A 12935-nucleotide genomic window follows, 5' to 3' on the forward strand; every position below is an offset into this window, starting at 1 on the left:
GCGGCCCAACTCATATTCCACAAATGTAATATTAATCAAAATGTCATGTTTAGGCTAATGAGGTCACATGTAACATATTATTATCAAGAAATGTTTCAAGGTTGACTTTTCCTTTAAATCTAGAGGACTGTATCCTACATTTTGAACACTACCTGCTCTTGCAGCAGGTCCACCTGTTGTCGCATCTCCTCCCTCTTCTTTCTCAGCCGTTGGTTGTCCTGCAGCGTGTGTTTGTGCTTGTTGTGCTCCGTTTGATATTCCGCTTCATAGATCTCGGTCTGCGGACACGGGGGTCATCATCATTGAACTGGATCAATACATTTGTATGCCAATCCGGAGCAAATTGGCCAACAGAGCCAAGCAACCACTTGGTGGTGCTTTTGTCCAGCTAATTGAAAGCCCGTTCTCCATAGCAACAGTGAGTTTGAAAGCATTTGGATTCTGCGCTGAAAAGAAAAGCCCACCTGACATTTCAGTGCTTCGAGCTGCTCTTTTAGATCCAGCACCTCTTGATGGGAGTCGCAGTTCGGGCGTTTGGCCTGCTGATTCACATCCAGACTGGAAGAGGACATGGGGGAGCTGGAGGATGAGAAGCCGGGGACGGTCGCCCGCACCTTGTCCTGCTGTGAGAAACAGTTCTTGCATCAGGGGTGTTAAGATGATCAGCAGACGTGAGAGAGAGAGAGGTGACATTACTTTTCGGTGATCTCGGTGCTCCAGCAGTCTGACGTATTCTTGCAGTTCTTGATTCTTCTTCAGCTCCAGCATGAGTGCCTGCTCGTAATAGTCCTTTGCGCTCTGCACAAACAGAAGCTAACATTAGCATTTAGCCACAATCTCAATTAGGTTTACAACATTGCAGTCGACATCCGGAGCAGACTTTTGACAAGATTTTGACAAGGTGAAAAGTTTTGTTTCTGGCACACTATTGATATTTTTCCCAGCGTTATAAACAACAACAATTCTACCACATTTTATATAATGCTTGTGTTCATTAGGGTCATGGATGAGCTAGTGAATATCCCACCTGTCTTTGGATGAGAGGAAGGATACACCTTGGACTGATTGCCAGCCAAGCGAAGGGCACATAGAGACAAACTGTTATGTGCTGGGGTTGGATCCCAAAGCGCAGACACACATAAGATTTTAACACTTTATTCACATAACATCAAGAGCAAATTTTACGCGAAGCTAACTTAATCCAACAAAACACACACTTCTCAGTCTGGCTTATATAGACAGCAAATCGATCTGATTGGTTGTGGCTAGACATGTGGGTAACAGGACTGACATGGAATTATCTGATTGGCTGTTGACCAGATAAAGAGATGAAAGATTCCTGACATCACATAGCTTCTGAAATCATATAGCGTCTTACCAGTTGAAACTAGATGCTGGTTACATCAGTTCAAAACAGACACTTGACCCCACGGTCATGACCCAAACATAACCCTTACATGAGCCCTAGTCATGACAGTAAACATAACCCGCATGACACTAGTCAAAACAGTACTAAGCATAACCCTTGCATGACTCTAGTCATGACAGTACTACAACCTTGCCCCTCAGCAAAAAAATGCCTCATGAAATGCTTTTCTAGTTTAGCATCACAACATGTAAATCAATGGTGATTGCACCCCCTTGTGGAGACATAAAGTAAGTATGGCATCCGTGTTGTTTTCAGATGTCTGTATTTGGGGGCGGAGCTAATTTGATATCAGAAAGTGACTGGGGTGCTCATCTCAAGTCTCTCTGCGTGTTACCTGCTGGTTCTCCACTTTCAGCAGCAGTTTTCCGTTGAGCTCTTTGAGGGTGGCGTTCTCCACCTCCAAACCTTCCAGCCGGTGCTGCAAGCTCAGCGTGGTATTGCGATACATTTGGTCCCACTCCTCATTCAGTTTCATCAGCTGCAACACAAACATTTCATCATCATTAAAATCAATCTCATCATTGCCACGCGATTGGATTTTGGGAGGAGTGGCCTGACTTGGTATGGCGCTGAAAAAAAGGTCTTTTTAAATGTTAGCTCTGTATTTTATATATTTAATTCAGCACAGTGATTGTTTAAGTGACCATCTTAACTCATTCAAACCCAAAAACGTATAAACATATTTCTAATAATTTTTCCTTCACTCCCAAAAACGTATTTATACGTTTTTTTTGTTTTTGTTGTTGTTGTTGTTTTTTTAAAGCTAGAGCATAGAGAATGCTTTGATGCAGCTTATGACCTGAAGAGGTAGCTTACAGCAATGGTTGTTTTTACAAAAAAACAACAACAAAAAATGGCCAGCAGGTGGCAGCAGACTATAAGAGATCAGCCAGGGCCATGTTGCAACAAGCTCTTTTTCCCAGTGTTTTGAGCAGATTTGTGAATAATGATGAAACTTAGCTATATTCTCATGCTAATTGCTACAAAACGGAAATAGATACAAATATATTTTTTTCCCCTGATGAAAGAAGAGATGATCTAATGATTCTTTTGGTAGGTTCCATGTTTTTATAGCAATAAAACACAATGTGGGCCTTGCAAAATCAGTCAAAATCCAGTAAAACAGCCGGGAGCAAAGGGGGTTGCGTAAGTGAAAATGGCTGCCAGTGAATGAGTTAAGGATTTAACCCACAACTGTGTGTTTTCCTTTTCCAATTGAGCAGGGACTGTATTTATGCTCTCTCACCTTTGTATAAAAAGTCAACTGAACATTTGTATCCACTCCACCATCACATTAATACTCCTGTCACACTGATGTGGACATTCATCAGAGTCTGAGTTCATTTGAAATGGGAATAAATAATAGCTGCATCATTTTTCATCTTTTTTAAAAATCAGCAAGTAGCTCAAGGTTATATGATTTGTGGGAAAAGAAGTCATTTCCACACCTCAGCAGCCATTTTTCACACACCGCCCACATCCCCCGATTTTCACAGAGAACCGTGTCCTTTCCGACATCAGCAATACACGCGAGAGCACACAAACCCGCCACAGTCAAGTTGTACCTCTTTGTTGACTCGGCGCAGCTCCGTGTTCTTGTTGAGGAGCAGCAGCTTCTCCTGGTCAGCCGAGGTGACGCTCATACTGTCACTGACATGCTGCTCCATAGACGGTGGTGACCTGGAAGACACACAACACACGTTGTAAAGCGCAGGGATCTGCAATCTGGAGCCACATGTGGCTCTTTAGTCCCTCTTCTGAGGCTCACTGTGGATCGCTACAAAAATTAGTAGAAATTTATATATACTTTTTACATTTTTATTTTTTTTTTTTAGATAGAATGATGAATGATTAAATAAAAAAAATAAATATTAAAAAATGGAAAAGAAAATGGTCAAAAAGTAACTATAAAATGTCCAGTAACAAATTCCCAAAATGACCATAAAATGTCCACAAAATTCCCCCCAAAAAATGTGAGAAAATTGATAGCAAAAAAGGCAGTAAAAAAGTAAAAAAATGGCAATAAAATGTCCAAAAAAGGAAGAAGAGAGGCAGAAAATTACGATATGGCCCCAAAAAAGCCAAAATTGTCAAAACTTTGACAGAAAGGCAGAAAAATCTAAAAATGTATATATAAAAAAAAGTATGAAAAATTACAACCAACAAAAAAAGACTGTCGAAAAAGGAACAGGGAATGCAGAAAATTTGCATAAAATGTCCACGAAAATGACAGAGAACAGAATAAAAAAAATTGCAGAAATGAAAATGTTCAAAAAGTAACCATAAAATGTCCAGCAACAAATCCCCATAATTTCCATAGTGTCCACAAAATTGCAAAAAAAAAATGTCAGAAAATTGCTAGCAAAAAAAAGACAGAGAAAAAAAAAGTAAAAAAAGGCAATGAAATTTCCAAAAAAGGAAGAAGAGAGGCAGAAAATTACCATAATATGTCAATAAAATTGCCAAAAATGTCAGAAATTTGACTGAAAGGCAGAACAGTCTAAAAATGTATAAAAATGAAGTATGAAAAACCAACAAAAACAAAAATAAATAACTGTCTAAAAAGGAACAAGGAATGCAGAAAATTAGCATAAAATGTCTATGAAATTGTAAAAAAAAAAAAAAAAGGTGAAAATAAAAGAAATCCGGCAAATTAACATAAAATGTCCACAAAAATGCCAAAAAAGTTATAGCAAAAAAGGCAGAAAAAACTGTTCAAAAATGTACATAAAAGATCCAAAAAAGTAAGTGGAAAGGCAGAAAATTACCATATGTCCACAAAATTGCCAAAAATGTCAGAAAGTAAGGTGGAAAAGTCTAAAAATTCATAAAAAGATAGATAACACTAACACACCGTTTCCTTCATCATAATGCTTAAATGTTTAGCGGCTCCAGATAGATTTTTGGTTATTAATTTAATATAAAACAGCTCATTTGACAGTAAAGGTTGCTGACCCCTGGTCTAGTGGATTCAGCGTTTATACACATACAGTACAGACGATAGCAAAATAAGGAAGAAATAGCTTGCAGTTGAAAAAAAATGTTTTAGGATTTTCATTAATAAAAGCATATGCACAAAAGAACCTCAGGGTACTTTTAACACCCACTCGCATAGAGTGAGTGCACTTTCGGAGAATAAAACCCGAGCCATTATGTTCACCCACGCACACGCGCGCAAATACGTATGTGCAGTCAAGACAGCCAACAAATGTTTATCATCACACGCTATCGCATTTTGCAAGAAACCAATATTGAAGCATTCCGGATGACGTAAACAAATATTAGCGGGCGTTAATTAGTCAGAGCGGCGGTGCTGTGAGGTCTCGTCTCGGAGGAACGGCCCGCGGGAGGGAACGGGGACCACACGCATGACGTTGCATGTTGCGCCCACGGCGTTCTCGCACGTGCATGCTGTAGGACTCATGACGAGAAAGTCGAGGAAAGAGCTGCAACCTCATCTCCCTTAAGGCCAACCTCCCCCGCAAAAAACACTCGCTTTCATCCACTTACTGTTCACGGCGCTGCACTGCTTGTGTGAGTTGTTCTGGATTATGTGCTGCCAAAAAAAAAAAAAAAAAAAGCCAAGATGGAATTCTTTTAAATGCCAAGATGGCATAATATGAGGATGCAATTATTTGCAGGTTGCTAAAGAGATTTTAGGAAGTAGTTATGCCAATATCTTGAAAAGTGACACATAAAACTGATTAGAATTGAAGCATGCCCAGTCTAAAACATTTTTTTAATATCCTTACTCCAAAAACCTGACAATCCATCTTTGTCGTCATTTTTCCTTACTCAGCAGATATTTGGAACATCTTACTTTTAAATCCTGTTCTGAAGATTTGACTGCCACCTCCGGAATATATTTTAATGCTCATAGTTTAATTTGAGGCTTTCATTTTTATACACTGTGTATTTGGTGCCTACCATAATTTCACCACTCACAATAACCCTTTAAAGCATTTTTTCCCCTGTACTTGTGTATAATACTGTCTCCTGATTTGCTGGTATTCTTTATCCTCACACAGATTCCAAATCAATAAAGTGGAATTCCCCCATACCTAAGATTAAGGTCTTTCAAATATTTCTTTTAATTTTTTTTTCCAACATCTTGGTACATTCTTTTAGTAATTTTAGTAAGCTACTTTTTATTTATTACTTTTAAAGATGTTTTTTTTTTTTTTTTTTTTTTAATTTGAATGTTTTAATTACGTGAAGCACATTGTATGTCTTCTTGCATATGCTGGTCAAAAACTCAAAGAAGACTGTCATGACACCATAAATATGAATAATAATAATTTCACTTAGTAGTGTACATTGAAAGGTAAAATATACTGTAATTTAACATACCGATAATTCCACACCCTCCCACATTACTTAAAAAAAATAGAAACAATGTTTGGTGACTGTACAATATGCAAATAGCTAACAACATGCCCTTATGTGCGTATAATAACTGCCACCAATGGCTATTGCTAATGCTAGCGGTCTAATGTGGCTAACTGATCAACAACTAAAACGGTGTATTATAACGGCACAGATCGGTTTGTTTTTTGTTTTGTTTTTATTTTTGATATTTTATTGAGTTTTTAAATTTATTTTTGATATATTACTTTCAAATGAATAACCTACTAGTCTATTGACACAAGCAATACTACTAGATAAGTTCTCATACTTCTTCCTACTGCTTTTGAACATTTAAACTGCATTGATTGAACTATGACAACTATTGATGATCCTTTTCTTTCTTTCAGTTTTCATTTTCATAACTTGTAATGTGCTTATTTGTTAAAAAACTGAAAAATTGAATTTAAAAAACTAATAATTTTTTTGTCATTAGCTTAGTGCTGAGAGAAACAGCAATCAGGTAAGTAATAAGGAGTGATAAGGCAAATAAGTTCTTATAAGTTTTATATTTAAAAAAATAATAATAAATAAATAAATAAATAAATAAAATAAAATAAAACATGTTTGCATATTATTCACGAGAATTACAGTCATACAAAATGCTTGATTTTGGAGTGTCGGCCAAATCCCACGCAAGTAGGCCAGTGCCCATCACCCTCATTAACAGTAAATATTTGTATGGAAAATTAGGCGATAGAAACTTTATGACACTTGATGTACTTTCTTACATAACAGCAATTCTCACATGTGACTTGCTTAAGACTGCTGAGGACGCTTGCGGTTGTGTGGAAAGTTCCCGTTTGATTCAATCAGAGGATGACAACGTCAGACGGCAGCATTTTCTTACTTGAATAAAATCCTCTTTAGTCTCCTAGATATCATCTAACTAATTTTAATTCCAACACTAGGCCATAAATATAAAGCAATCAAATGAGAACTGAGCTGTCATAACTTTCCTTCTGGGATGGCACGTCGCATGCTCATCTCGATCCTTCTTAATTTTGCTTTTCTGACATCTGATAAACACGGCAACCCATTTTTTTTTTTTTTTTTTTATTTTTTTTAGAAAGTTTCCCAGCTGCCTTGGAAGGGCACCAAAATGCCACTGCACGCCAAAGCAATATGTTAATAACGCTGTCAAATCCTATGATAAAGCGGGCGATAACAAATCTGTCGAGCCGGCCGCTGTCGAAGGACGACCGGCTTCCGATAGACCCTTCCAGCTGACGTCACCGCTTAGCTCCCGCTGCGCCTCCTGGAGGGCAAGCATCCCATAACAAATGAATGTAGAGAGCTTGATTTTTGGCGAGCGTTTTCGTTAAAAGGTGGCAAATGTGTCAAGTGTTGCAAAAAAACGGCCCGAGTAGGACACTACATTACTGCGAATCATTGAAACCAGTCGTTTGGAGCCGCTAGCTACAAAAAAAATGGAGTTTGTTGGAGGGCAAAGTAGAAGCCGAAGGGATGTTGTTTTTTGGTTGGAACTACGTCGATCACTACTTTTGTGGTGTAAATTGTCATTCATGAAATCGTCTGTGTCCGGATATACTCATCTTGCTGTATATCGAAGTCTTTGCGCTATCTTAGCTTGCTAGCTGCTAACAAACAGACTGCACAGTTACTACACATTCCTCAGCAGAAATCAAGCCCGAGTTAAAGTGTTAATTGTGATAATCGTGTTAAGTCGTTAACTTTTTAGATAGATAATATGGCACATTCGTCACGTCTGCCTGGAATTTACAATTAGAGGTTAATGTTATGACCCACTGTATATGAAAAAGAGAAAAATTACCTTATATAATGTGATCTGAGCATATCCTCGTACATTTTGTGGGTCAAAGCAGTAGTTTCGCTCGCAGTCGCGCCAGCCACCGTGCTCATCTTTCACTCCTCACTGTCTTCCGCCTGGTTTCGTTTTAGAGCATCCGTCGGCCGCGCACAAGTTCAGCATAGCATTGGTCACTGATTTATCAACTGTTTGACCTATTTTCTAGATCATGTTGATTGTTTTCTAATTCACCTGCATTGACGCCCTGCCCTCCACCGCAAGGGGCACACTTCAAGGTGACACTAGCAGGGTCTATTGCAGTCATTTGCGCAACCACCATGAGATTACAATATCGAAAGGCAAACATGTGACCTCAAACGGATGACTAGATGTGAGATCGTGGGGCGGAAAGTTCGATAATATCGCTTGTGAGATGATCTCATTGGAAACTCCGTGGTCACTTTTTTTTTTTGGTCCGCCTCTTCATTGGGCAACATGCGATTTTTCTTAACTGATATGAACAAGTCTGAAATTGTAATCAATAAATTGCTAGTATTCATTATACAAGTAAAATTAACAGGCATGTGAGAATTGATTGACAGGTAAAAACTTATATTTAAGCCTGTGTTGCTTTTTAATCACAAATAAAAATATACAAGCTACATACCATGATGCTTCAGACGATTTTGCCAGGTCAATTTCTGATGAATCTTTGCGTTTATCTGCCACTGATAAAGATGTCAAAGCTGGCTTCTCTTGATCCATATCGGATCAAATCGTCATTCCCAAGAGTCGGATTTCTCCTCTCACACGCAGCCCCCCCTGAAAGTAGCAAAAAGCAAAGTCTCAGTGTTGCTATGTCAGAAAAGAGGAAGTCGCTGGGGTCGGTCGGGGCCACGTGATTTCAAAAGTTTGAGAAGAGGAAACAACGCTCTGAACAATGACAAGCTGTTTTTGGCCCGGAAGCGTTTGCGAGGTTTGCTGTGCAAATATATTGAAAATTGCATGTGGCCATGGGGCACACGTTCTCAAATGTTACCTGGGAAACTCCAGTCAATGAATGTTTAATGTTTTGTATCGGGAGGGGAAGAAGCTGAATAGATGTGCTTCTCACCACAAAAGAAGTGGAACAACAATAACTCAAACTGAACAAAACATACAGCACATATTAATACTGTATACAGCACAGAGCTATTCACATTGTCTCTTTTTTTATGATTTTGCCTTAAAACAACATCACAATGGATTAAAACACCACAAGATGATGACAATGTGGAGACTTTCAGCTTGGATTTAAAAGAAAGTAAAGGCTGGATTTACATGACAGACACATGATGCAGACTTTTGGCTCCTATATGGCCCAATTCGGAAACAGTGTAAAAAGAAAAGAAGCCCCAAGAAATGTGTAACGACCTCTTTCACATTTGGACAAAAGTACAGTGAAACAGTAAATAAATAAATGAATAAATAAATAAATAAATAAAACAGTCAATCAACAAATGTGGTCCACTTTGCACTTTAATCCGGCCCACCGAGTATTAAAATTATCATGATTCTTGCCTGCATTATGTTGCATTTGTTTAGAATTTTTTTTACACACTGTTTTTGCAATTCTAAGGAATTTATTCAATTTTATTCATGTTTCTTATTGAATAACTCACTTGATTTTTGGTTTAGTTTTGAACAAAAACTGTGCACTTTTATTATTATTATTATTTTTTATAATTTATTAATTTAAATTTAATTTATTTGAATTTAATAAAAAAAATTGCACTTGCACTTTATGATGACAGTTAACAATGTGCAGTTCAGTAGATAGTGAACGATTCAACAAAAAAGCTATTAAAAAGCTATTAAAAAACAAAGAATTTTAGATTGTATACTATATATTGACAAAAATTTAATGAGAATGCCACTGCCATCTATTGTCATGGGTGTGCAATTACACTTTATACTAGTACTTAATTTTAAATTTCAAATGTGACCCCTGGGCATGAAAACTGCCCACCCCACTTATTTGAAATTATTTGCAATATTAATATTACTAATGAAGCTTACAAACTAATTAATGCATAAAGCATTTACAGTGCCATATGGCTTCCATAGTTTCTGTCCAGCATCTGGAATTGATGAGATAATCGTAGGCTATATATAGTGTTTAACTTTTCTCCATGTTGTCTCCTAAGAGCTGGTGAGAGTCTGTTGTGGCGCATGATAATGCGGGACCCGGCTGTAACTGATGATAACGGTGTCATCCATATATTCATGACAAATAATGAAAGGGTCAGACTGATTGTATTCACCAGTGTCCTCGCTGCGGCAGGTTAATTAGAAAATCACATGCTCATCCGAAGGACAATCAAGTAAATTCAAAGATTTTTCTTAATTATTTTCCCCTCATCACGCTGAGCTGTCTTTTATTAGCACAAGCTGAATTGATTTGCCGACCTTACTTGTGTCTTGTTCGCCTGTGCCAAAGTCCAACAGATTCAAGGCAACTTGCGTGCTAAGGAACGGGCCTAAAAATAACAGCAAATGAATGATTATTCATGAGTTTTTGATTATGACGGTGCTCATCAGGAATGCTTTCAAAATGAACAGTAATAACTGTAAAAAAAATGTTACAGAAATATTTTAAAGTATAAACAGTAGAGATAAACAAGTAATTTCTCTCAATTTGACTTGTAAACACTATAAGACATTACAGAAATATTTTCTAAAGTGAATGACGATGCAAACAGATGTCCTCTGTGTGTACATTCTTTGAGAATACCACTATTTGTGTTTTCTTCTCACTCAAATAAGACGGAATGTGAAATGTTTAGCCAGCTAGCTTCAAGAAAGATACACAGTTAGAACATGTAAAAACCCAGGAACATCCATCGGTAGTTATATATGTCTAGCAACCAACCAAACTAGCAACTCAAGCTAGCAAGCGATGCTAATTAGCTATTTTGGATGCTAAAGCTCAAGGTCGCTAAATGTTCAATAAACGTTTGCCTAGCGAACTTTTAGCAACCTTGAACGAACCCTGATATAAAATCAACATTCGCTAGCTTCACAAATATTTGCTCAGTAGGATACGGGCTTTAGTACCTCCTCCATTTTCAAATCGTCTCAACTACAAAATTCTAAACTGACAGCCGTTTACATACAAAGCTTGAGATAAAATGGCGGCAACGTCACACCCAGCTGTCATTGGTTGACAATCATCTTGGAATTCTGGGATACTGCACCCCACCATGGTCCTATCTATTGAATTTAAGATACATAAATACGCATATTATATTTACATTTTAAAATGTTGTTTTATAATGAATTTGTATTTATTTTTCGCCTTATTCAAGGTGACCCAGCAAAGTGATGGGGCAGTCTAGAACAATGTAAATAAATATGTCGTCTACTCTACTGACTTAACACTGATTTGAAGCATTTTATTTTTGACTTCTCCTTCAAGCATCCAATTCTCCACTACCAGACAGGAGCAGGGGAAGCAACAATATGCATCAGTGCTGTCCACTAGCCGGGACGGACGCGCTCAGGTAAATCCGTTCACGTGTCCCTTTCCATCTATCTTGGACGCCAGTCAGAGTATTGCTGTGCCAAGCAGAGGCCTTGCCGGGCGGCCCCCACGACAGCACTGCGGTGCCTTTATTGACCCAAGACTCCGTCACAGTCAAGGACAAATGGGCTGCTGCTTCCGAGGGGGATTAAGAAGGAGCGTAACGCCGAGGTGGAGAGTTCATTTATTTGCTTGAACTTCAGCAAAAGCTAAAAGGACGTTTAAGTCAGGGTTTGATGCTTTTACACTGGGACAAATACGGACCGAAGGCAGCCAGTTGAATCACATATATTTTGTTTTTCGAGCCGGTAGTTTGAGCAGCTCATCCGGAGTCAGTGATTGAAGGTGACGGTGAGCTGTTACAGAGGCTGACGGAGGGCAACAGCATCTATTCAAACGAGTCAGCCGTGTCTGACTTGGACAATTTCTGTCAAACCTCAACAACACGTTGGTACTACTCAGTCTATGGGGACCATCTCAAAATATTCCTTTGCGTGGCGTCATTTTAAAATGCACTTATTGATGATTTGCATGCAACACAGAGTCAAACGAAAAGCAATTACAGATAGAGATGATTCATAAATTATGTATGGCCGCTCCAAGGATAAGACAATGTGAATTTCACCAAAACATGCTGTCTTCTTCTGCTATAACTGTTATATGGATTTTGCGTTACACTATGCATGTGTTTCGATGGTAATGATGTAAAAACAGGCACACAAGCCCTTGTTTAAGTATGGCCGAGGTCAGATAAGTCATTCATTCTGATTTAGTAGCGAAAGAGTTGCTTGTAGAGTTAAGCGATACGGCCGAAAACTTTAAAATCGGTACAAATTGATTCCCTTCACCGTAGCCATACATATCATTATATAAACTTAATTGTAAACATTTGAATGAAAGTATTTCTAAATGGGTAATATAGCTTTTAAGCAAAGTTAAATACAAACTAAAAATAAAAACAGATGTAGCTCAAAACTCAACATTTAAATCCAGCACTTAATGGTGCAAAATAGAGCAAACAAACAAACAAACTGAAGTACTGATATAAATATTTCATGTTTTTTTTTTTACTTTTAGAGCAACCATGGTAGGATAATGTAACCATGTTAGCTAGCAAGCTCGCAGGAGCAAGTTAGCTTAGCACCTAGCATATACCAGTAGTTCCTGAGAATCAGGAAAAGCAGGTTGGATGGGAGACTCTTTGACATGGCCATAACCTTTTATTTTTGCTATCAAGGGTATTGAATAAATGCTTAAATGGTTCCCCCAGAGGTGCAGATGCTAATAAAGATTGCCCAGCAATAAGAGCAGCAACAACAAAAACAAACTACAGTACTCAGCGGATGTATTTTAACCATAACCACTTTATCTTTGGGTTTAATGTGCTATTAGTTTGGTCACTCACCACACAAGTACACACTTTTCTCCGCAGTAAGAACTTTTAACAATGAAAAACATCCTCCCAAAGTGTAGATTGCATTGGAATAGAATAAATTTAATCACATCGATTTTAATCTGAAGCTAGGCAACATATAACATCTAATTTATCTGGAACTCTGTGGTTTAATGTTATTCTCTCATTGCCCCTTTTCTCCTCCCAGCCGCCATTTCTCAGACAATCAGATAAACAAATTATCAAAACAGACTTGTCTGCTATTTATTTGTGACCCGTACGTATCAGCTGAAGACTTAAGAAGAAACAAAAACATAGAGTAAAAATGTTGTCCGTGTATGTTTTTCTCTAAAGAACAAAGGGAAATAAGCCAAAA

At 37.9% G+C, this 12935-nt stretch overlaps 1 protein-coding gene across 8 annotated transcripts in view; it reads right to left on the minus strand.

Moving 5' to 3' along the window:
• The window catches only part of LOC144025567 (uncharacterized), a 162341-nt gene that overhangs the window by 1194 nt on the left and 148212 nt on the right, over nt 1–12935 (minus strand). For 4 of the 8 annotated variants that reach the window (XM_077531765.1, XM_077531764.1, XM_077531763.1 and 1 more), the window contains 6 exons: nt 8272–8426; nt 2995–3109; nt 1764–1907; nt 697–798; nt 465–623; nt 153–278 (listed from right to left, as the gene is read on the minus strand). In XM_077531765.1, coding sequence (XP_077387891.1) covers nt 153–278; nt 465–623; nt 697–798; nt 1764–1907; nt 2995–3109; nt 8272–8369 — 744 coding nt within the window. In that variant the 5' untranslated portion in view covers nt 8370–8426. Of the gene's footprint in view, nt 1–152; nt 279–464; nt 624–696; nt 799–1763; nt 1908–2994; nt 3110–8271; nt 8558–10052; nt 10125–12935 lie in introns of those variants that run through there. The other 4 variants (XM_077531768.1, XM_077531769.1, XM_077531770.1 and 1 more) reach the window with 4 other exon arrangements.

The sequence above is a fragment of the Festucalex cinctus genome, chromosome 9, assembly GCF_051991245.1.
Source record: "Festucalex cinctus isolate MCC-2025b chromosome 9, RoL_Fcin_1.0, whole genome shotgun sequence".
Taxonomy (NCBI): domain Eukaryota; kingdom Metazoa; phylum Chordata; class Actinopteri; order Syngnathiformes; family Syngnathidae; genus Festucalex; species Festucalex cinctus.